The sequence below is a fragment of the Rhamphochromis sp. 'chilingali' genome, assembly GCF_963969265.1.
Source record: "Rhamphochromis sp. 'chilingali' genome assembly, chromosome: 3".
NCBI classification, from domain to species: Eukaryota; Metazoa; Chordata; class Actinopteri; order Cichliformes; family Cichlidae; genus Rhamphochromis; species Rhamphochromis sp. 'chilingali'.
In genome coordinates, this window is record NC_137931.1 from 24586613 (window position 1) to 24611464 (window position 24852).

General features: G+C 42.0%; 3 protein-coding genes across 3 annotated transcripts; 2 read left to right on the forward strand and 1 right to left on the reverse strand.

Moving 5' to 3' along the window:
- Positions 1–3135: 3135 nt before the first annotated feature.
- Positions 3136–11845, forward strand: LOC308394415 (cyclic AMP-responsive element-binding protein 1-like). The gene is made up of 8 exons (XM_080878732.1): positions 3136–3294; positions 4192–4289; positions 7280–7426; positions 7549–7649; positions 7862–8001; positions 9477–9650; positions 9761–9914; positions 10009–11845. Exons 2-8 carry the CDS (start codon positions 4203–4205, stop codon positions 10151–10153), a joined length of 948 nt encoding a protein of 315 aa, XP_080734858.1. The 5' UTR covers positions 3136–3294; positions 4192–4202; the 3' UTR covers positions 10154–11845.
- mettl21a (methyltransferase 21A, HSPA lysine) lies at positions 11697–13860 on the reverse strand. The gene is made up of 3 exons (XM_080878733.1): positions 13504–13860; positions 13297–13408; positions 11697–12286 (listed from the first exon to the last, which is right to left on the reverse strand). Exons 1-3 carry the CDS (start codon positions 13684–13686, stop codon positions 11889–11891), a joined length of 693 nt encoding a protein of 230 aa, XP_080734859.1. The 5' UTR covers positions 13687–13860; the 3' UTR covers positions 11697–11888.
- Positions 13861–14309: 449 nt separating this feature from the next.
- On the forward strand, positions 14310–21465 carry LOC308394414 (cyclin-Y-like protein 1). Its single transcript, XM_080878731.1, has 10 exons — positions 14310–15280; positions 15487–15561; positions 15651–15685; positions 15829–15929; positions 16940–16975; positions 18963–19014; positions 19096–19215; positions 19325–19491; positions 20415–20577; positions 20768–21465. The coding sequence occupies exons 1-10, from the start codon at positions 15121–15123 to the stop codon at positions 20882–20884; spliced, it is 1026 nt and encodes a 341-aa protein (XP_080734857.1). The 5' UTR covers positions 14310–15120; the 3' UTR covers positions 20885–21465.
- The last annotated feature ends 3387 nt before the right edge of the window (positions 21466–24852 follow it).

The following is a 24852-nucleotide window of genomic DNA, read 5'->3' on the forward strand; positions in this document are numbered from 1 at the left end:
ATAACCCAGAGGTCGATGGATCGAAACCATCCTCTGCTAAGATTTTTGACAGCTAGAGTTCCTACATACACTCACATATCATATCTAGTACCTGGTTGGAGTCTCCCTTAACTCTTCTTGCCATAAATTGAACAAGATGCTGGAAAAATTCCTCAGAGATTTTTGTTCCACTACATCCCAAAGGTGCCCTATTGGATTGATATCCGGTGACTGTGGAGGCCATTTGAGTACAGAGAACTCATTAACATGTTCAAGAAACTAGCTTGAGATGATCAGACCTTGGTGACATGGTGTGTTATCCTGCTGGAAGCAGCCATCAGAAGATTATCACTGTGGTGATACACTGTGTGATGGACATGGTCAACAACAATACTCAGGTGATGATGCTCAGTTGATGCTAAGGAGCCCAAAGTGTGCCAAGAAAATATCCCCCACACTATTAAATCGCCACCCAGCAAGATGGATTTGTGCTTTCATGTTCTTTACACCAAATTCTGACCGTACCATCTGAATGTTGAGTCTCTTCAAAGCAGGGGGTGTTTTTCCTGTCCAGTCTGATTCTGGTGAACCCATGTAAATTTTAGCCTCGGTTTGTTGTTCTTAGTTTACAGGTGTGACACTCTAGTCTGTTTCTTTCAACATCTGACATGTTTTGTTGTGCTCTTCTGCATACCTTGGTTGTAACGAGTGGTCATTTGAGTCACTGTTGCCTTCCTATCAGCTCAAAGCACTCTGGTTATTCTCCTAGGACCACTGACATCAACAAGGCATTATCACCGAGAGAACTGCTGCTCACTGGATATTTTCTCCTATTTGATCCATTCTCTATAAATCCTAAAGATTGGTTGTGTGGAAAATTCCCAGTAAATCAGCAGTTTCTGAAATGCTCCAACAAAGTCCCTTAAATCTCCTTTCTTCTCTATGCTGATGCTCAGTATGAAACTTAGCAGGTTGAGTTGCTGATGAGCAATTGGCTGATTAAATATTTGCCGGACCAAGCAGTCCAATTTGTCCATGCCTAATAGACCTTTAATGGCATCCACCATTGTAACGACAAGGATACAGATATGAAGGGAAATAAAGTAAAGAGTAACAGATTCCCTGCTAAATAATTAGTCAAGCAACTAATCACCATCATTAAATAATTCAGTTTTTCTCCCTGTCTGTAGCAACATTCAGTAATGTGACTAATACATGTGTCAGAAAGAATGATGCAAACAAGCAAACTGTGATAAAAAAAAAAATCTTGGAAATATTCAAACTGTCGTGCACATGCTTGATTTCATGTTCTCTCGGTGCGCTGTGTGTGTGCGTGTCATCTGTTTCTGCAAATGCAAAACAATCACAGGCATATAAAGAGACTCATTTTCTCAGAAACACTACACACAATCCTAAAGATGCACAGCTTGCAAAGCCCAGTGTACATTCATTGATAACTAATGAAGCCTACCTGCTGATGCAGGCTAATTACGGTTTGCTAAGGCTATCCTATGGTGGTGGTCATTATCAAGGGAAATCAATGTCCAATCAAGTCCTTAACGGGGACTCTGGATCAGATAAAAAAGGCCGCTTTGTGACAAATATTTATTACATTTGCTATGAGAGGTTTTAATAATGAATAGGTGACTGCTGGTTCATTACTGGTGCTTGGAAGGTTTTCGCTGGCAGCTTCTATTCGGGCTGATTTTATGGCAAAGGACAGGAGATTGGTTTGGTCAGCAGTGCATATGTTTACACCAGTGGCGTAGTCAATCACTCAATAGGTGAAGATGCGTATGTTTGACATCTGTGTGTGTGTGTGCTTGTGCGTATTAAAAGGCCTCCGAAATGACCTCGCACATAGAGATTATAGCCATAAATTGGTCTGAAGTCTCATTTCCCCCACAGGATTTTGACCACCTGCCACAGCTTTGAACCCGTTTCACAACAGCTCCTGTCCCTGCGCTCAAAGTGACAGAGTTAATGAGTACATTTTATGGCAGGAGTCAACGACCAAGGAGAAGCAAATGTGATGCGAATGAGGGCGGTTGTAAATAAGTATAATAAGTAAAGCGGGTACGACAAAGCAGAGTTTTCTCATTAAAATCAAACTGCTGTTTGGTGGTACGAAGCTGAAACCACTGTTAGCGCTAATCAAATTCACAGATAACTAATCATATTGAGCAACAATAAAAGGAAACGTGGCCAAACATAACATTATGGGAGCAGCGTTGATGCTGAAGGTGGAGCTGGAAAAGAAATTAAGAAGGATTTTGCTGCCACCGTGTGCACTGCAAGAGAAATGCAGTCAGTAAACTGTAAATGTATCCATGTTTTATAAATTAAAACGAACATTGAATTTTATAATCAAATGAATAGAAAATAAAACAAATTTAAAAGTAAAGAGACATTTAATTTAATAAAAAGAAGAACTAAAAATAAAAAGAAATTGATTGGTTTGGTCTATCACCTTTTCAAACTTCCACTGAACACATGCGTCATTGTGCTGCTCCCTTTAGGGTGCATTGTAAAGTCCCTTTTTCGCTCTAACTGAGCATGTCTCACTACCCATTCACATCCAAGTGCTTTCTATCTAACACACATACTCAGATGAATGCATCCGGAGCATTCAACAGCATTCATAGAGACAGAAGATTTGTCCAATATCAAGAAATCATACCAACGGGTGGACAAAGCTGGTTTGAAAGAGAGCAAAGAGGCACTGAACATGGCAGCACAGGAACAAGCTCTCAGCACAACATCCATAGAGGCTGCGGTCAACCACACCAGGCAAGACCCCAGGTTCATGCTGTGCAAAGATGCCCCTGAGACAATCCAGCACATAACAGCAGTGTTCAAGATGCTAGCAGGCAGCGCAAACCAAATGACTGCCCTTGTATACAAAATGGGATTAATAATATTCACATTGCTATATATGTTGTCCTACGTATTCCATTTTATGCATTTTAATCATCTCTCCAACCTTTTTCTATTAAGCCAGTCGCAAATTCATGAACGGAAAACACTGCGCATGCTCGGACAAGTTCAGGCAGCCGTTTTCCTCGTCAATCTCCGTGGCTTCCTACCCCCTCCCGTGTCCTTCGGTAGTTTCCGTAAACTTCCGCCCCTCGCCGTGTCCACTCGAGTCCTTCCGGAGAAGCTGATTTTTCGTTGTCGTCGTCTCCCTCGTCCTCCTCTCCGTGTTGTTGTTCTCGGTGACGCGACGGAGGTGTAGCCTGACGCGGTCTCTTACGTGTCGGTCTGAATAAAAGTGGAGCTCCGTAGACCCGGGAGTGACGAAGCGAGTCCGTGTTGGTAAGAGGATACGCATCCGATGTTTGCTAAACAGATAGATGGCTGCCCAGAGAGGTTATTTGCGCCAAAATATCCGCACAGAGCCAACAAAGAGATCATGGCGGCGGTGTTGCAGAGGCTCACAAAATGAGTCAGTCTCTGCAAGGCTCGCAACACAGCAGACATAGGTATTAATGTGGGAGTGGGCTTGGATCTTTTTTTTAATCAAACTTCTCTAGAAATAAGTCACAGAAGCAGCTAGCCACTTAAAGTTACAACCACGTCACCTGAAACCAGTGTTTAATATTAATTTAAAAAAAGCAACATCAGTGAATTAACTAGTTAGTGAAAGTGGTGTCTCCTAGTTGCAAAAAAAAAGCATACAATGCAGACATTTCCCTCCATAAAAACCCACAGCTAGCAACCTAATGGAAATTGCTAGTGCAGACTTGTTTGGACTACAAGTTTCTCCTTTCAGCAAAGCCTTAAACAGCGACAGGATTTGAAATTAAAGAGCCGAAATTGAGACACGATAAATGTGAAGTTTGTGTTGCACTCCCGTTAGCATGTTAGCATGCTCATTCTGCCTGAGAGCTAGCACGCTAACTCTTAACTTGGTAACACTAGCCTTAGCTTTAGCCTCCGGCGTTAACTGCAAGCGTGAGCCTGGATAAACAAGCGGCTCATTTCAGTTCGCGTTAATGTTGTTGAGCCATAAGTATAACGTTCCGTCTTGCGTCATTTTTAAAATAATTTCGGCTAACAAGGAAACAGTTGAAAATGAGCTATATGCTAGCATGTTAAGCTAAGCCACACCCTCCTTTAAGACCGAGCAAGTTTTTGAATGAGTCTGGTGTTCCCAGCATGCTGTTGCATTCACAAATAAGCCGTTTCTCACTTTTGTTTTCCCTCCATCAGCCAGATTTTAAATGACCATGGAAGCGGCTGCAGACACACAGCAAAGTGGTGAAACGGCTGTTTCGGAGTCTGAGGCCCAGCAGATCACCTTGGCACAGGTAGTGCTTTTTATTCTCATGCAGAGAGTGCAGAACTAGTGCAAGGAGTATGAATTTAAGTTTTAATGCTCGACCATTTTCAGTTTGCGTGAAAATGCTACGTTTCAAAGTTTTGTGCTGTGAGATTTTGGCTTGTATATCAAATACTACAGGTGAGATTCAGCAAAGACCCCATGATATGATATTGTAGCAGTTTATGCAGTTATGCTGAGCATTGCAATAACAAATACTGTGATTGTGACTGGAAATTATGCCGTCAAAGTTGAAACTTTGTAAATATCTGTATTATCCAGTAAGATAAAATTATCAGTCTGTTATCTGTCTGTAAGTGAATGTGGTCAGTCTTTCTGATAATACAACAGTTAACTGAGATAAATGTGTGTTGCTGTCTACAAAGTCAGAAATTCTGAAATGCTGATTAAATGTAAGTTTGCTCGGCTAGCTTTATCTCAGGATCATGCATGAGATGAGCCTACGGTAGCTCGTAGTGTTCTCCGACTATTTTAATTAATTAAATAAAATATTGATATTTGGTGTCCCTGTATTGATGTTAGGGCTGCACGATTTTGCATAAAATGAGAATCAAAAAATTTTTGGCTTAGAATTGAGATCACGATTCTCTCACGATTTTCTTTTCCAATATAAATATTTATTGCACTTATTAACTGCACATCAACTTCGCAACAGTTGAAACTGAACATAAAAACAATAAATAAACATAAAAACAACAAATGTCTCACGTTTTGTTGTTGCCGCAAAATGTTGTACTGCTTGAAATTCCATCTCAACCATTGCTCGACACTGCGTGTATAGAGCAGGTAGTGCAACAATAGAAAAAATAGTTGCGGGACGGCACAGTGTAGCATTTGTCTAGGGCATGGCTATTCAACTACGAAGTTAGTTGGGCCAGATTTTCAAACCGAGGAATTTATCTGGGCCAGATATTTTTTTTTTTTGAAGCCAGTAAGCAGCAGATCATGATCAATTTCAAACCCACACAACTGTATTGAAAAACAAGTATTTTTTTTTTATTCCTTTTCTCCTGTAAATCTGGTGACCTCTCACAAATGCACACCAATAGGTCCATTTAAAAAAAGGGAGCTATAACTAAACTATTTTTTGCACATTTGAAATAATAATAACTAAAAACATTTTGATAATTCCTTTTCAAATTAAAATAAATATTTCGCTGACCACTCGCTTTTCCTGCCATGGATGGAGCCCCATCAGTCACAAGTATACAGACACGCTTCATATGCAGACCATTTTCCTCAAAAAGAGCTTAAATCTTCTCAAACATCATTTCGCCAGCTGTGTGTCCCTCTAACGGTAGCAAACCGAGCAATTTCCCATCCAAAAAACAGACATGTACGCACAACTGTGCATTATCAGTTCTGTCTGTGATCTCCTGCTATGGACATTACATCAGTTTTCTTCAGGTCATCTAACAGCATTTCAAACTCCTCTGACGCCAGAACTTCAACTCTACGAATATTTGAACTGTCCTACAGGGGTACGTTTTTAATAGCAGATGTCACACTTACTTTAATTTTTTCATCACTTTTCACTGCATCCACCACGGCCAGCATGCAGTATTTCACTGTTTCAGAATCTGTGAAAGGCCTTTTCTTCTTCGCCAAGAAGCAAACACGAAGGGAAGATGCTGCAGCTCTCTCTTGGGCTGTACAGGACCCTCACCATGGTAGTACAACTCCGGTTATAAGATTATTAAACTCGGTAAAATGAATAAGTATTTGTCAGTCCAGGCAGGGTTAAACCGACAGTTTTCATTGTCAATTTTGCGCTTTTGGAGTGAGAAAGACATGCTGTTGTCGCATCATATATTACGATGATTGTTTAATATGTTTACATCACGGTGCATTGTGGGTTAAATATTGCTAGGCTACTAGGAGTGTTGCATTCACAGTCTACACTACACTGTAGGAATTTTTAATTTTTTAAAAATTGATTAATGAATTAATTTTTTGCGTTTTCTCTGTGTTTCTGCCAGGACCACAGGCAGGGCCACTCGCAGGTTGCTTCTGGGCCGCATTTGGCCCGCGGGCCGCCATTTGAATAGGCTTGGTCTAGGGTGTTGATCATTTTCCTAAATCCCTGGTTTTGCACAGTGTTGATGGGAGCCATATCTTTGGTCAGGTGATAAGTGATAGCCTCCGTAATTTCTTTGTGCCTGCGGGAGTTCGACGTGTATAGGGAAGCGCTGTATAAGGTTCCCGTTATTGGTGTTTGGGTGGTGGACCGGGACGGATTTTCTCCTGTCACTTTCTCGTCATCCCTGACGTGCTCTCCGTTGTTTTTTCCCTGCTAATTTTAGCATCACACGGCACAGCTTCTGTATCACGTGGTATAAGGCTCCGCCCTTGTCATTTGTTGAGCAGGAAGAGTGAGCGCTTGTTTTCATGCAGATTACGTCCCGGATCAAAATGCGGTACAATCGTCATCTTTTTTTTTTTTTTTTTTTTTTTTTAAATCGTTGTCATTTGGAAATGAGATCGCACATAAGTATGAATTGAGATCGCGATTTTCTAACGATTAATCGTGCAGCCCTAATTGATGTATTATCACCATGCAAACCGTCACAATACTAGGCTGTATCTGCTGTACCAAATTACGTATCCTCATTCATGATTCAAGAAAGTGAAAATTTAAAGCTTTTCTCTTTAGTGGTCCTTGAGATATTCATGTTTAAACACGACCTCAGATTTCAGGGTGTGAAAAAACATACCTGAAGTGGGTCAACGGACCATTTTTAAAATATGTATATATCTTGGAAAGTATTTGGTATCTTACATATCCAAACTTAGCACCACGAATTGTTTATATAGATCTAAGAAGGTCGAGCAGAAGGCCCATGTGGATTTGAGATGGGTTTGAGATTGAGGTTACCCAAGAGTAAAATAATACCAGTTGCTGTGGGCTGTTTGTAACTATGCACATGTGTGGTTATACAATGTGTTTTATATTTTCAGGCATCCATAGCAGCAGCCCAGGTGTCCTCCAGTAGTCCCACAGTCACTCTTGTCCAGTTACCCAATGGTCAAACAGTCCAAGTGCACGGTGTGATCCAAGCCGCTCAGCCTTCGGTCATTCAGTCCCCACAGGTGCAGACGGTACAGGTAAGAGGAGAGGGGAAACTTAATCTTGCAAGTAATGACTGCAGTAGGGGATATGAGCTGAACATGATGGCTTTGAAGTTTGTAAATGAATTCAAATTGAATTTGAGATGATTTCCTTACAGATTTCGACTGTCGCTGAGAGCGAGGACTCTCAGGAATCTGTCGACAGCGTGACAGATTCTCAGAAGAGGAGAGAGATTCTGTCCAGGCGGCCTTCCTACAGGTCTGTGTGACACGCTGAGAAACTGCAGATGCAAACAGCATCTCCTTAATCTGTACTGCTTCCATTTTGTGTCTGTATGACGTGTTCAAAGCTTAGAAGACAATGACTGACACTCTTTCATTTTTATCAGCTATAAATAGACTATTTGCAGATATGAAACGAGGAGAAAATAAAAGGTTGCTAAGATTTTTCTGCAAATGTTCCTCTTACAGAAAGATCTTGAATGACTTATCATCAGATGCTCCGGCAGTGCCTCGAATTGAGGAAGAGAAATCAGAAGATGACTCAGCCCCTGCTATCACCACGGTCACCATGCCCACTCCCATCTATCAGACCAGCAGTGGCCAGTACAGTAAGTACTTTGAGACACAGATAGCTGGTGGTTTTTGTTAAAAATAAGTAGGTGTTAACGTAATCGAGCATTCTACTTCTGCTGTCGTGCAATGAGACTATTTAAATTCACTAAATCAAATGACCAGATTAAGCAGACAGGGAACCTATTATGCTTTTTCTACATGCTGTTACAGTGGTGGATGATCATGTTAAACAAGTAATCCCAAACCTGTTTTTCAGGGATTGCCAATCAGAAAAAGGCCACATTTGATGCTTTGATTCAGACCCTGTTTATTTATTTATTTAATTTTTTTTTTTGCCTGTCCCGTTTGGCTCTTTTGCCATCAGAATTGTTGTCTAAAGGCAAAGAAAGATGCCCAACGGATTTACTTTACCAAATTGACCATCCCAGCCTTGCCGTAATGGTCCATTTGATTCACCTTTTGTTTAATTTATTTTCACTTGCTGAATACGGGACAGACTTGACTGGGGGAAAGAAGGGGAGAAAGAAAGAGGGAAAGAAAAACGGCTGAGAAGAGGGACGGGGGAGAAGGGCAAAAAACAAAAACCAACAGAATGGGCAGGAAAAAAAAAGAAAATGCATATATCGATCACCTGGATCACCTGTTGAGAAAGAAAAAAGAAAACAAGCAGAAGAGAACAAGAGTAATAGAATAAACAACATCACAATGATATATGGGAATATGACAGTAAATACTAAATATTAAACATTATTGTGCAGCACATAAGATCAACAGAACACAGTGTGCTTTGAGGTAGGAGCCAAAAAGGGTGTAGTTTGTGGGTGTGATCACCCGTGTGTACACCTGTGAGCATGGACGCGCTTGTTTTTTTAAAAGGTTCCTTCATGTAATGATCTGCTAGAGGGTGTGTGGGGGGGCACAGCCCCGTCCTCCAGGGCATGAAGCAGGTATGGAGGAGATCAAAACTCCAGACATCCAGAGGCCTCCAGAACACAAGAGACCAAGGAAGACCAACAGAGGGGCAGCCGCGCCACTGTCCCAGAAAGAGCTGAGGAGAGTCCCAGATGAGGGCTCACTCAGCAGCCGCGGAGCAGAAGCCAGGGGGAGTTGCAGTGACGCGCCCGTGAGCTCCGCCGGCAGCCAGCCGTGCCTGAGTGACCGAGCCCCAGGCCGAGAGGCCGGGGGCACCCCACCTCCGAAGTGGCCCGAGCGAGCCCCAGGCTCCAGGCCCCGATTCAGACCCTGTCTAATGTTTCCAACATTAAAGACCAGTGTTAAGATTATCCTTGACCTGTACAGACTTAATGCAGTTTAGAAAACCTGTGGATATTGTGAATGAATGATGTTAAGTCCAGTATTTTCCTTCTTTTCCTCCTACAAAAACAGTATTTGTGATATGACAGTTTGTGTGGAGACCCATATCCAGTAATGTTTACAGTATTGGATGGAGGAGAACAACACAGAAAGCAATTGGTTAAAAGTCCTAATGCACAATTTTATCCTTCTGCAGTTGCCATTACCCAGGGTGGAGCCATTCAGCTGGCCAATAATGGCACGGATGGCCTGCAGACGTTCACCATGGCCAACACTGCTGCAGCCCAGCCTGGTGCCACCATCCTGCAGTATGCTCAGACCAGTGACGGGCAGCAGATCCTCGTGCCCAGTAACCAGGTGGTCGTGCAAGGTGGGAAAATGGTTTCCACAGTGTTTAGAAGTGAAGTTCCACAAAACCTACACTATTTGTAAAGCTTTGCTGAATGAAGCACTGACTGTTTGTCTATCTTTGTTCACCAGCTGCTTCTGGTGATGTCCAGGCCTATCAAATCCGCACAGCCCCCACCAGCACCATCACTCCTGGGGTGGTCATGGCAACTCCACCCACAATCAGCGGATCAGGAGCCACTGAGGAAGTCACACGCAAACGGGAGGTCCGACTGATGAAAAACAGGTATGGCGAGGTTAATTAGTAACTCGTACTCAATTGCTTCTGTAGGTGTCAAGCTGATGTGAGCTTCATGTACCCGCATCCTCTTGTCTCACAGGGAGGCAGCCCGCGAGTGCCGTCGGAAGAAGAAAGAGTACGTGAAGTGTCTGGAGAACCGTGTGGCCGTGCTGGAAAACCAGAACAAAACCCTCATCGAGGAACTGAAAGCCCTCAAAGACTTGTACTGCCACAAATCAGAGTAGAATACACCTGCCGGTGGCTTGACAGGTGATCCCCAGCACTTGTGTACAGAGACTCAGCACAGAGCCATGCATCTGGATGCGCCCTCCTCTTTTCTACTCTTCTGCTTTCTTTTTAAAAACTGCTGAAAAATGTGTGAACGTGACTCACCAGGTATAAAAAAAACAAAACAAAAGCCCCATCCCACTTTGGTAAATTGAAACCTTGTCCCATTTGGGCAATTTAAAACCCCCATCCCATTTGAGCAATTTGAAATCAACCACCAGTTTTCCCCCATTAAAAGGATCAGGCGGTGCTCACAGTGAACGTGGAGGAGACTGCAACTTAAACAGGGTCTGCGTGGCAAGGTGACAGAGCAGGGAAACTAGCTGTTATCGCCAAGGACACCACCGAAGGGAAGCATTCCAGTCACTGGTGCCCGGACTACCCGGGCAACATCACCAGCAATGGGGGAACTGACCGCAAGCACCACCGATAATGATGATGATGATGGAACTTTTTTCTTTGCTTTTCCCTTTCGGAGAGTATAACTTCACGTGAAACATTTCTATCTGTAACTCTCAAATTAACATCTGTTACTTATTAATGCTTATACTTATAGGTGGCCTGTGTCTTGGACGTTTTTATCTTTTAAGATGTGTGTTTTGGTTTGTTCTGAATTAGATTGTGCTTCTACAATGCCATGTTTCTTTTTTCTTTGTTTTACCCAAGTATATTTTTGCTTTTATACAACGTGAACAAAAAACTAACCATTTAGTTGTAAAATGTTTTTTTCATGTTAACTGCAGCACAGTGAGGAGATGGTAAAAGTTGGGCAGCAGTGAAGTTGGGGGGGGACTTTTTGTCTTCATTTTTTTAAAACTTCAGAGACATTAAGTGGAAAATTGCGTAATGGTGTCCTGTTAATTACCAGATTTTGGTGGTAAAAACAAACAAAGGCAAAATAGGCCTTCGACAGTACAGGAAGTGGGAATAACGGATAAATAAGCTGCTGCACGTTTATCAGAGATTATATACTGTAAGCAAAACCTTTTTTTTCTCTCTCTCTCCATAGACTCATGGATTATTTTTGAACAATAACCAAAAACTTAATGAGCCTTACTTGTTATGCAATGAAAGAGTTTTTAAGCAGAATTCAGAGACAAGTGGATAAAGCACTGGAATCATGGAATTACATCAGAGGGGGGAAATTTGCCATAGCGGGCCCCTCTGAGGCCTCGGTCACCGTCTCTTAATTCTGTTTATAGTAATATGAGCTAGCATGTGCACTTTCTTTGCATTTACAATCCTTCAGCATTTCACCGCTTTCTGGGTAAATCTACCACTCATCTGCAGTTAATCAAATGTTGTTGCATCAATGTGTTTGATCACTTCTTTTTTTTTGTAAATGGAGCATCAAAGCTCACCAGATACAACTCAACTGCACCCACTTTGTGAAATGACTGTAAGATCAGGTGGTGTTGGTGGTTCTAAAAGAAAATATTTTTGTGATAATGGGATGCCATATTGTATTCTTTAGGTATTATGTATAGTCATGATCTAGTATGCTTTTTATGTTGCTTCTCGTTTATTTTTTTTGTATTCACTATTTCTAAATGTCAGCAACAACTTGTATAATAATACAGTGCATTACGTTAGAGCTATTCAGATATGACACTTTTGGCAGCTGTTAATAAATGTGTTTCTGGTAATCTGATTTTAAAACATTTTATTTCATATATTAAAACGAACAAATGGTCACAAGTCTCTCTTCCGTGTCAGTTTGCAAGCTTTGTATAGGTGTATGTCTCTTTGTTTGTCGTAGTGGACTTCTTCGACGGTGAAGTGCTGCTTAAGCATGCCTAGGAAGTTCGTGTCTCGCTCATAGCGGAGCTTGCAGGCCAGTAACACCACAGTGGCGTCTGAGCTCAGGTGCTCCAGCGTTTCCAGCAGAGGCAAAAATGTGTCCTCCAGGTAAATGATATCCGCACCCAGAACCACATCAAACCCTCTGGCTGGGTATCGCTCGAGGCCCTCGCCCCAGGTCAACTCAGAGACCACCACTGATTGTTGGGAATCTGGGGGCAGGTTTGCTTTCACGTTAGCAGAGAGGAAGTCCAGCGCAGGCTCTCTGTCAGTGATGGTCACTCTGGCACCTAGGGAAGGGTTAGAGTAGGACTATCACAGCTTTCCTTGTTCACCCGCCACACTCTCAAGGGTTTTTGATAGTGCTATGAGATACTGCAAATTTTGGTATCGATCTGATACACAGTAAATACAGGGCCAGTATTGCTGATATCAATATGGATACTTTAAACCTATGAAGGGAGATTATGTAGCGGAGAGTAGTGTGTCATGATGAATCCTGAACAAATTTTAATGACCACTAAATCAATTTGATTTTAATTTTCCACAATAATGAGTTAACACAACAAAAAACACCTTCAGTTTTTGGATAAAGGTGGGCAGATTAATCCAAATATCGATGGTATTAATATCCTTCAATACTAGCCCAATAGGATCGATACATACTGTGACATCTCTGTGATATATAGCCTGTTGCAGCACATTTAAACAACTGAAGCTGACCTACAGTGTTTTAAACACATGCATATTTAAATTCAAGGTCTCCAAAAAACACAGTTTCAAAATACACAAAGTGCTGAAAGGTGTGTTTTTTGTGTTAACTCATTATTGTGGAAAGCAAAAATTTCAGTGATTTAGTGATCATTAAAATGTCATCAGAATCTACTAATTGATGACAATTTATCATAAATAATGACACTGCTCTGACCTTTATATGCTGCCTCCACAGGTTAAAAGTGTCAGCATTGCTGTCTTCAGCATTAGCCCTGTATTTATTTGGTATCACACACGACTAGTTTTGGAGACAAGGAATCCAAATGAGCCTGTCTCTAAAGCATCTTGGGTCAACTTCTGTTGTTTTAATGTGTTATATATGTGTGTATATTTTTCATTATTTTATATTAATTATTTAACACAGTTCTTTTGTGTACATACTGAACTTAAAGGTTTGAAACCAAAGTGCTGATCCTTTTGGGCTAGTATCGATCTGATACCAATAGCAGCATTGGTACTGATACTACTGATGTTTGGAGTGATCCGACCACCTCCAGTTTTTGGTGGTTAGTAATTATGCACTCACCTAGCAGAGCTGCTACAATGCCCACCAGACCAGTGCCAGCTCCCAATTCAATTGCTTTCTTCCCCTTTAGCTCCACTCTTCCCAGCTCCAAGTACATACACATGACCACCGCCTGGGCAGTAACACAAATGCAATAGTAATGTATAAATCTAATGAAACATGGAGGAATTATTGAAGCTAAGCACTGTTGCCACTGTTGTAACGTACCGCATCCCACACAACTGCCGCCACACCGAGCTTTTTCCAGTCCTGAGCGAGTCGGAGGTCGCGGTTGGCAAACCTAAACTGTGCTGATGAATTGTGGAGTTTGGAAAGCGCAGGCAATGGGTTTTCTACATAGGGAACGAGAGCCATGTTTGAAATAAATAAAACCCACACTCGTTTACACATGCGCAGTGCGCTCCTCCTTCTTCTTCGACGTTTTCCCTAGGCTGGCTCATTGATTCGTTTCCGCCATCTTCTGGAGTTATTATATAGCTATTATTTAATTCGTTTGTTAAAGAATGTTCTTATATATGAACCAACTTTTAGCGTTGATAGTTGGCTTGTTTTCTTTAATAAATACTGAAGCGCAAGAGACCGATTCGCTTTCAGGCAACTGAAGACGGCAACCCGTGTTGACGTCAACGAACAAATTTAGCCAATCACGTAACTGCCCAGCTAAAAGTGACCAATGGGAAAAGAGTAAGTCTTTGCGATGGGCGTGTCTGCAAGATTTTCTTAACGGGGTTGTGTTTTAGCTAGGAGGGGGCGTGGTCTGAAAAAACCCGCAGGTCTGTAAAGGTAGCAACACATAGCAGCGATGTAGCTTCCGGTGTACTGCAAATAAAGGGTTTTTGAGCTGCGTGAAGAGACTCACTCTGTGCTGAGAGTATAGACATAAGAAATAAAAAAGAAAAAAAATACATATTTTCATCGAATATGAAAAGGCTGCACAGTGGTGGGTATTTTCTTAGTAAGAACCTGCCACCAATGGCATCTATTGCAGCTACAGGTCCATGGACGTTTACTTTGAAAACCTTAAGCAGGAAATTACCTCTGAACTTACCTGCTACGGTCGCTTTGACATCTAAAGCTTGTGTCCCGCTAGTGCGACGAGATGAACGCCACCTCCGGCCACCGCTTTGATACCCACTGGCCGTTCACTTTCCCCGTTTCCTCTAAAAACCCTTCCGGCTGGTGAATTCGCCCGGTACTGTCGCTGAAAGGGCTGCAGCGGTGACACAGACTTGAGCCGCAGTGAAAATGGATTGAGTCACGCTGCTGGAGGAGCCAGCAGTGGATTGAGGTGCGGAAGCTAGCGTTAGCCGGCTAGCCATGGAGGGAGGCAGAGGAACGCCTGACTTCGTCTCATTAGACTGTTTTCCGTAAAATGACTTGGTAGCGGTTATTCTCAGCCCCAAACCATGCAGCCCACGCACGCAGTTCATATTAAAGTGCGCCATCCGTGGGTTGCGCACACACCCTGAATATGTCAGCCGTCCTGCACATACCGCAGATACTTACTTGGCTGTCCTTGCATAGATCCCGTTCTGCTCTGAAGCGAGATCGTTCACTTTGCAGCAAAAACACAAGGGCTGTGCTGGTCCACAACACGCACATTTTCAAATAATCCGAACACTTCCAGGTTGTGATTGAACCCGATCTCGCCAAGGCAGAGCAAAACTAGTGTTTTATGTATTTTTCCTAACAACCCCTTGTAAGGTTTGGCTTAAAGATCTTGCAGACCTTCCTGCAGCTTCAGAATTGCCAGACTAGCAGGTGGTCCCTCCTCAATTGTATGGAAAGCGGTGCTGGCTGTTGCAGGACTTTTGCAGGTCAGCGATGGGAGGTTCGGTGTCCTGCTGCATCTCTCCTGGAGAGAGCCCCAAGATCCACAGGAGAGAGGTGGAGCTGGAGGAGTGTCCCATCACCACTACTGAAGATGTGAGCGAGGACACTGGGACATACCTGCAGCACATCAGCGACAGGGAGCTTCCAGATGGTGTGTGGAGATTAGTTTGCTATTTTTGGAGATGTGATTGCATGCAGTGATGTTGTCCTGTCCTGGTGCCGGTTTACTGCAAGTGATTCAGTTTAAATGTTTTACATGCTTTAAGAGCTGTTTAGCATTAAATCAGCAGCAGCGTGGCAGCTCCTAGACAAACACTGTAGTCTTATATGAAGACTTCTAACACTTTCCTTCTACAGAGCTGGCCCAAGAGGCCAACCCATCCGACCACCCCAGAGCAAGCACTCTATTCCTCAACAAGTCTCAGACAGATGGTCAGTATTTCTCTGGTGCTTTAATACTTTACCCCATTCTCTTCTGAAACTCCTACATCTCTTTGATTTTGTTTTTTATCCAATTTCAGTCCGCGAGAAAAGGAAAAGCAACTACATGAATCACGTAAGTTACGGCTCTGCGTGTTCTTCGTGGGTCTTTTTGTTGCTGAAATGATTCAGTCATACATCTAATTTCTCTGGGGTTGAATGTGTTTCTATAACCCGTTTTCCCCTCCATTCTGTCTCTAAACATGCTTTCGATGCCAGATGTCCCCGGGACTCCTTTCTAAAAAGTACAGCTCGTGTTCAACCATATTCCTCGATGACAGCACCGTCAGCCAGCCCAATCTCAAGAGCACTATTAAATGGTAAGTGACCGCCCTCACCTCAGTACTGCTGCAAGTGCAAGTACAAAAGAAGTTGGGACGCTGTGTAAAGTGTGAATAAAAAACAGAGTTCAATGGTTTGCAAATTCCACAAACACAGTTTTGACTCACTTTAAAACATTTTAAACTTATCATATGTTTATTTTGAATTTGATGGCAGCATCATGGCCACGTTTAACGCTGTGTAGCATCCCATCTTCTTTTAATAAAAGTGTGGAAACTAAAAAGAGAGCTTTGCTGGACATTTGGGAGAGGAATGATGTCCTGATATAAGATTCTAGCTGCCGCTTTCAGCTGGTGAAAAGTTCAGCATCTGGACTTCTTTACCAGGAAGTCATGCTCTTGTAATACATGCAGTATGTGGTTTAGCACTGTTTTACTGAAATATGCAAAAACCTCCTTGAAGAAGCTCTCTGCACGGCAGCATATCTTGCTCTAAAGCCTTCATATGCGTTTCAGCATTGATGATGCTTTTCCAGATGTCCAAGCTACCAATTCAGTAGGCACTGATAGATACTCCTGTTTTTAATGCAGTGCCACCTGAAGATCATGGGCACTGATTTTTAGCCTTGTCTTTTGTGCACAGATATTTCTTCCAGTTCTGTGAATTGTTTAATATCACTATGTACTGAATATTATTAGATATTCAAAGTCTCCTCATCTGTACATGAATTTGTTCCCCAATTTGTACATAGGCTTTTTTGAGATTACTAAACCTTGGCCCATCTTTACTTCTGAGAAACTCCGTCCCCTTTAAGATCCTCTTGTTATACACAATTATGTTACTGACATGTTGTCAGTCTACTGTTTAATTATTTGCAAAATGTTTCTGTTTGTTTGTCCTGAACTGCAGGTAACATTTAAAGTCACCAAATAGCTGCAGTTGAAAAGATCTAAATATCTATTTGTAAAGTAGAAGTAAAAATAAAAAGCTGTAAAAGGGAAAATCCAGCTCTAGTGTTTTATTCTTTGTTGATTTCTGTCTCTTGCAGTGTTGCACTGGCCATATACTACCACATAAAAAACAGGTAGGAAACGTCAGAAGTATTGTCTCTTGGTAGTGCAACGTTTTCTTCATTGTTGTAACCAGTACTTAGATATTTACAAACATTAGTCATCAAGTTTGTAAGAAAGACTGATTTTAGTACTTAGGCTAATTTTTAATTACTTCATCTAAGTCCTATAGGAAATGCTACTTGCCTTGTCTTACTGCTAAATACATCATGCATGAATGACAGACGTATGCAGAAGGTGGATATCAACTTAAGTGCCAGATGGGTACAGCTTTTTAAGATCATCACTGGTAATGAGAGCCAGAGATTTTTAATTTTTATTAGTCCTTTATTTATCCAGGTAAAAAATCTCATTGAGATTAAAAATCTCATTTCCAAGAGAGACCTGGCAATTTAGCTCTGATTGACAAACAAACCAGAAGGTGGCTTGCGTCAGGTCAGAATTGCAAAAAAAATAAATAAATTAAAAAAGAGGTTGTGATTGCTTTTTAAAAAAAAAAAAATTAACAGTTTTTTTCATCTCATGTCTGCACATAATAGGTTGAAAATTGAGTTCTCTGTTTGCGTCATCTCAGTTTGAAATGCAATTTATTTGCATTTTAAATATAGTAACTGTCAAAACATGACTTTAAGGAAAGTAGGAGCTACTTTCCTTAAAGTCATGTTCTTGGAAGTGATCCAAGGATGCAATTTTGCCTAATTTAGGTCAAGTATGGTTTTTGAGTTTTATGGCCAGAGTCATAGCACTTGGTGGTGGCAACTCAAAGAATAGATACAATGTGGTGAAGAAGTATTTGCCCTTTTCTGATTTCTTAGTTTTTTGCATATTGGTCAAACTTACATGTTACAGATCATCAAACTAATTTGAATAATAGACCAACATAGCCTGAGTAAATACAAACAAACAGTTTTTAAATGACTTTATTTATTAAGGCAAAAAAGTTATCCAAGCCTACTTCGTCCTCATCCTGTGTGGAAAAAAGTAATTGGCCCCACTTGATCCACAGATTGGATCCACAGTGAGAGCCATTATCCAAAAATGAAGAAAACTCGGAACAGTGGTGAACCCTCCCAGGAGTGACCGGCCTATCCAAATGACTCCAAGAGCACAGCGACAGTTTCACTTTTGGGTCACAAAAAACCTCAGAACAACATCTAAAGGCTGCTTTGCTGTTTCAGGACGACTTGCTGTAATTGATGGAACCATGAATTCTGTTCTCTAGCAGAAAATCCTGAAGGTGGATGTCCAACCACAAGTTCATGGCCTGAAGCTCAAGAGCACTTGGGTTATACAGCAGGACAATGATCAGAAACACCAGCGTGTCCACCTGTGAATGCGTCAAAAAAAAAGAGAAAGGCTTTCAGCGGCTTAATTGAAATGCTGATTTAAATCAGATGGCGCTACTTTAGCACAACCTTAAACAGGCCGTTCATGCTAGAAGACCCTCCAGTGTGACTGAATTAAAACAACTGTACAAAGAAAAGTGGAGCAAAATTCCTCCACAGTTCTCAGAAACACTTGATTCCCATTCTTTTGGCAAGAGTGACACAACCACTTACTAGGTTTAGGGGTCAATTCCTTTTTAACATAGGACCAGGCAGGTTTGTATTAACTTTTTTCATTTACCGTAAAAACTAGATGTTAAATGCACTTATTATCTTTAACATTAAAATTTGTTTGATTATCTGAAACATTTAAGTGTGACAAATACACAACAAAAAAACTAAGAAATCAGGAAGGGGGCAAATATTTTTTCACAGCAGGTGGCCAAATTAGTTTTTTGGACATCAGTGAGTCAGATACTTAATAATATAGGAAACAAAATGTTTGTTAACATCAATGCACATCAATGGTTGTAATCTACAAAGTATTTGTAGAACTCAACGAAAGATAAATAACTGTTGTGATATCTAACACCAAGAAACCCCAGTGAATAAGCAATGGTAGTTTCAAACCATGAGAAGTTACATATCACGTAACAGTGGCTTGTTGCATCTACAGAGATTCAAACCGCTCGCTGGATATATTCGACGAGAAGAAGCACCCACTGTCGGTGAGTTGAGGTGGTTGATTACACCAAGCAGTGATATTTGCTATATTAGTGGACCGCTGATGATGACCTTCTGCCCAACAGCGAGAAAAGGTTCCAGATGACTACTCTGTGGTTGACCCGGAACACAAACTCATCTACCGCTTCATAAGAACGCTCTTCAGCTCTGCTCAGCTCACCGCCGAGTGCGCCATCGTCACTCTGGTAAGTTCAAACATCCACCACACTGCAGAGAGTGTTGAATGATGCAAAGAAGTATTGAGCACTATCACCCTTTCTGCTTGTGTGAATGGATGGGTTCCTTCTGCCTTAGGTGTATCTGGAAAGGCTGTTAACGTATGCTGAGATGGACATTTGTCCTTGTAACTGGAAGCGCATTGTTCTTGGTGCCATCTTACTGGCCTCCAAGGTCTGGGATGATCAGGCTGTGTGGAATGTCGATTACTGCCAGATCCTCAAAGATATCACCGTGGAGGACATGTAAGTATTACAGTAGTTTTTGTATAGCACTGCCAGATCTACAAAATGACCTCCAGCAGGCCACTCGTGTCAGTGTCTCTGACCAGACCATCATAAATAGACTTAATGAGGGTGGCCTGAGGGCCTGACATCCTCTAGTGGGCCCTGTGATCTCTGCCCGGCACTGTGAAGCCCGATTAGCATTTGCCATAGTGTACCAGAAATTAGCAGGTCCATTACTGGCGCCCTGTGCTTTTCACAGACGAGAGCAGGTTCCCCCTGAGCACGCGTGACAGATGTGAAAGGGTCTGGAGAAGCTGTGGAGAAAATTCTGCTGCCTGTAACATTGTTCAGCATGACTGGTTTGGTAGTGGGTCAGTGATAGTCTGTGGAGGCATATCCATGGAGGAACGCACAGAGCCCTACAGGCTAGGCAACAACACCCTGACTACCATTAGGTATCCTTGGACCCATTGACAGACCCTACGCTGTTGCAGTGAGTACTGGGTTCCTCCTGGTGCACAACAGTGCTTCATGTGGCAAGAGTATGCAAGTAGTTCCTGGAGGTTAAAGGAATTGATACCATTGCCTGGTCCGCACGTTCACTTGACTCCCTGTTTCATTTTCACTTTGAATTTAGCCCTCTGTAGGTTGATTATTTTAATTTCCATCATAGTGGCATTGTGATTTTATTTTCTGAATACCAGTGCATAAGAGTATAGATATCCAGACGTGCTTTTCCCCCCCATTGAGATTGATGCATTTTCAAAGTGTTCCTTTAATTTTTTTAAGTAGCGTAGTTTCTAGTTCACACAGTGCAAACACACGGAAAGTGGGGACCACCTCCAAGAGTTATAGGAAAGCCCTCAAAAGGTTCCTGCAGCCTGGAAAGGACCTTTTGTTTTTTAATAAAAGCTCGTGAACCTTTCCAAACTGTTTTGCAGGAATGAGATGGAGCGTCACTTTTTGGAGCTGCTCCAGTTCAACATTAATGTCCCAGCCAGCGTCTACGCCAAGTACTACTTTGACCTGCGCTCACTGGCTGATGACAACAACCTCAGTTTCCCTCTGGAGCCACTCAGTACCAAGCGGGCCCAAAAACTCGAGGTGAGTAATTTTCCAGGGCTGATTTTATTTTGCAGTTTGGAAATGTATATATTCCGACTGCTGAACTGATTAAGTAAGTGTTGGTAGAACTTGTTATGCTGTGGCTGCTCTGCTTGTTCTGTCGTAACAGTTTGAAACTTCTTCTGATTATTATTGTTTTTTATTGTTCTTATCTTTCTCTTTTTTGTAGGCTATCTCCAGGCTATGTGAGGACAAGTATAAGGACTTGAGTAAATCGGCCATGAGAAGGTCTGTCAGTGCAGACAACCTAGTTGGCATCAAGACTGCACAGGCCGTACTCTCTTAAGTCTGTGACAGCCATCTATCATTGGAGCAGACTGCAAGATCTACAGGATATGATGCCACACATGCTGAGAGACATTTCCAAAGTAGATTGCATTAATATCAGCAGCTGATAAGTTTCATTACAAAAGCTTATGTGCTCATTTTGGAGAGGAACAAACGATTTACCGTAAAGTATCACTACAATATAATGAAATCAGTCTTTATGTGTTCATTACAAGGAACTTTGGCTAACTGCCTTTAAAGCATGGTGATATGGTGAAAAATATGTTGTATTTTAAAGGTGGATGTCTACAGCTGGAAGGAATCAGCATGAAAGCACTACCAGAAGCCACACATAACCTTTTTTCCCGTCTTTTTTTTTTTACATTATCCAGTCTTTTGGGGAGTAGGATCTGGCTATGGCCGTCTTCTTCCACCAAGCAAACTCCCTCTCCTATATTCAAATGATGACAGACTGTTTTGGAGCTACCCTGTGGTGTAGTTCTGCACATGGACAAAGAGTAGACTTTATTTTGCTTACTATGTAGGCCCCTATAGCTGTGAAATGTACAAGATTTTATTTAATTTAAATAAATTTCACTTGCTGTTTCAAATTCATGCTGTTTAAGTGGGAAAGTGTATCATGGTGGTTTTTTGTTTGTGGAAGATGTGAGATGTGAGCACAGAGGTGGTGACGGTGCAGAGCTTGCCCACAGCTTTGAGTACCAAACATCACATATTAGGTATAAGTTAATAGCGTAAGATATAAGGTCTTGTGTATAATATGTGGCAGCATGTAAGGAAAAAACAGAGTTTATACAGTAATAACCTAAAAGTCAATATTTGGTGTGACCACTTTTATTCTTCAGCACAGTCTGAACTCTCTTAGGCAGCTTTCTTGTCATTTCGTTAAGTCGTCTTCAGGAATAGTTCTCCAGGCTTCTTGAAGGACATTCAAAGCTCTTCTTTGGATGTTTCTGCCTTTTGTTCTGTTCTCTGTCAACATGATCCCACACTGCTTCAATAATGTTGAGGTCCGGGCTCAGGGAGGCCGATCCATGACTGATAGTGCTCCACTGTGTGATTCTCTATCCAAGTATGATTTTACTGCATTGGCATTTTGGTTTGGGATCATTGTTGTGCTGGAAAATGAAGCTTTTGCCAATCATGTTTTCCAGATGATATTGCACGGTGGATCAATATCTGATGGTACTTTGATAAATTATTAATTCAGAAATTTTGACAAGATCTGCAACACCACTGGCTGACATGCAGCCCTGACAGAACCTCCACCGTGTTTCACAGATGGCTGTAGACAGACAGCTGAAAGTCCGGAGGCATCTCTCAGGTCCTGTGTCAGGTCTTTGCTGGGTTTCTTTCCTGTTTCTTAAGGACATGAATTTATATTCAGCTACTGAATATACAGTGGGGCAGAAAAGTATTTAGTCAGCCACTGATTGTGCAAGTTCCCCCACTTAAAATGATGACAGAGGTCAGTAATTTGTACCAGAGGTACACTTCAACTGTGAGAGACAGAATGTGAAAAAAAAATCCATGAATCCACATGGTAGGATTTGTAAAGAATTTATTTGTAAATCAGGGTGGAAAATAAGTATTTGGTCACCTCAAACAAGGAAAATCTCTGGCTCTCACAGACCTGTAATGTCTTCTGTAAGAAGCTTTTCTGTCCCCCACTCGTTACCTGTATGAATGGCACCTGTTTGAACTCATCATCTGTATAAAAGACACCTGTCCACAGCCTCAAACAGTCAGACTCCAAACTCCGCCATGGCCAAGACCAAAGAGCTTTCGAAGGACACCAGGAAAAGTATTGTAGACCTGCACCAGACTAGGAAGAGTGAATCTACAATAGGCAAGCAGCTTGGTGTGAAAAAATCAACTGTGGGAGCAATCATCAGAAAATGGAAGACATACAAGACCACTGATAATCTCCCTCGATTTGGGGCTCCACGCAAGATCTCATCCCGTGGGGTCAAAATGATCATGAGAACGGTGAGCAAAGATCCCAGAACCACACGGGGGGACCTGGTGAATGACCTGCAGAGAGCTGGGACCAAAGTAACAAAGGTCACCATCAGTAACACACTACAACGGCAGGGAATCAAATCCCGCAGTGCCAGACGTGTTCCGCTGCTGAAGCCAGTGCATGTCCAGGCCCGTCTGAAGTTTGCCAGAGAGCACATGGATGATACAGCAGAGGATTGGGAGAATGTCATGTGGTCAGATGAAACCAAAGTAGAACTTTTTGGTATAAACTCAACTCGTCGTGTTTGGAGGATGAAGAATACTGAGTTGCATCCCAAGAACACCATACCTACTGTGAAGCATGGGGGTGGAAACATCATGCTATGGGGCTGTTTTTCTGCCAAGGGGACAGGACGACTGATCCGTGTTAAGGACAGAATGAATGGGGCCATGTATCGTGAGATTTTGAGCCAAAACCTCCTTCCATCAGTGAGAACTTTGAAGATGAAACGAGGCTGGGTCTTCCAACATGACAATGATCCAAAACACACCGCCCGGGCAACAAAGGAGTGGCTCCGTAAGAAGCATTTGAAAGTCCTGGAGTGGCCTAGCCAGTCTCCAGACCTCAACCCCATAGAAAATCTGTGGCGGGAGTTGAAAGTCCGTGTTGCTCGGCGACAGCCCCAAAACATCACTGCTCTCGAGAAGATCTGCATGGAGGAATGGGCCAAAATACCAGCTACTGTGTGTGCAAACCTGGTAAAGACCTATAGTAAACGTTTGACCTCTGTTATTGCCAACAAAGGTTATGTTACTAAGTATTGAGTTGTATTTTTGTTATTGACCAAATACTTATTTTCCACCCTGATTTACGAATAAATTCTTTACAAATCCTACCATGTGGATTCATGGATTTTTTTTTTTTTCACATTCTGTCTCTCACAGTTGAAGTGTACCTCTGGTGCAAATTACTGACCTCTGTCATCATTTTAGGTGGAGGAACTTGCACAATCGGTGGCTGACTAAATACTTTTTTGCCCCACTGTAAATTCAGAGGGGCCGATGGCGCGATATGGCAGCCTCGCTTCTGTCAGTCTGCCCCAGGGCAGCTGTGGCTACAACTGTAGCTTGCCTCCACCAGTGTATGAATGTGAGAGTGAATGAATAGTGGTATTGTAAAGCGCTTTGGGTGCCTTGAAAAACGCTATATAAATCCAATCCATCATTATTATTATTATTTAGTCCTGATACTTCAAATTTTCCTCAATTTTTTTAAGAACACACTACACACCATGCTGGGATATAAAATACAATTTTATGTCAAACTTTGGCATTTTTCATAGCTTCAACTAAAGAAATGGAACAAATTATGTTTTCACAACACTGTTTTGAAGAAATGAGCATAGACTTGAGACTTTTGCTCGTGTTTGTACTGCTGTGCATCGTTCACCAAGAGAAGATGATGCATTTCTCTTGCCATAAAAATTTGGTATGAAGGAATAAATATGATTCGTATAAAGCAATTCAGACACTCAAGACATCTGGCTAGCACGCGGGAGTCAAAAGTAAGGAGTTCCTTTGAACAAAAGCAAGAAAGAGAATCCGATGTGAACAAAAGATTGGTACTGATTAGTATCTGGCTGCTGGTTTCATGCACATACTGGCATCATCTTTCCAGAATGCATGCATGCCATCCGTAATTTCTCTACCTGAGAAAATTGTACAGGTAAGGTCTTTTACCCTGGCAGGTGCCACTTCCTCTTAAACTGCCCCTCATATCAGACAGGCCACTTTGCTGTTGCAGGGCCTGGGTAGAGCACTGTCAACTGCTACGGTGGAATCAAGAAGCTACTTAGTGACTGCTTTTTCACCGTCTGGAAATTAAATCAACAGGTTTCTCAAGTGGTTTGGCCATGCTACACATTTTCAGAGTGACTGCGATTTAGAAACGGACCTTCAAACAGCTCAGTGATTCTGCTTTCCAAAGATTTTCTCACAGCTATA

Coding starts and splice junctions, on each gene's coding strand:
- mettl21a (XM_080878733.1), bottom strand. CDS start 13,686: ATGTGTAAACGAGTGTGGGTTTTATTTATTTCAAACATGGCTCTCGTT. Junction 13,409..13,503: donor CGGCAGTTGTGTGGGATGCG/GTACGTTACAAC, acceptor GTTACTGCCCAG/GCGGTGGTCATGTGTATGTA. Junction 12,287..13,296: donor CATTGTAGCAGCTCTGCTAG/GTGAGTGCATAA, acceptor ACCCTTCCCTAG/GTGCCAGAGTGACCATCACT.
- LOC308394415 (XM_080878732.1), top strand. CDS start 4,203: ATGACCATGGAAGCGGCTGCAGACACACAGCAAAGTGGTGAAACGGCT. Junction 7,427..7,548: donor CACAGGTGCAGACGGTACAG/GTAAGAGGAGAG, acceptor ATTTCCTTACAG/ATTTCGACTGTCGCTGAGAG. Junction 9,915..10,008: donor GTCCGACTGATGAAAAACAG/GTATGGCGAGGT, acceptor CTTGTCTCACAG/GGAGGCAGCCCGCGAGTGCC.
- LOC308394414 (XM_080878731.1), top strand. CDS start 15,121: ATGGGAGGTTCGGTGTCCTGCTGCATCTCTCCTGGAGAGAGCCCCAAG. Junction 19,216..19,324: donor AGTGCGCCATCGTCACTCTG/GTAAGTTCAAAC, acceptor CTTCTGCCTTAG/GTGTATCTGGAAAGGCTGTT. Junction 20,578..20,767: donor AGCGGGCCCAAAAACTCGAG/GTGAGTAATTTT, acceptor TCTTTTTTGTAG/GCTATCTCCAGGCTATGTGA.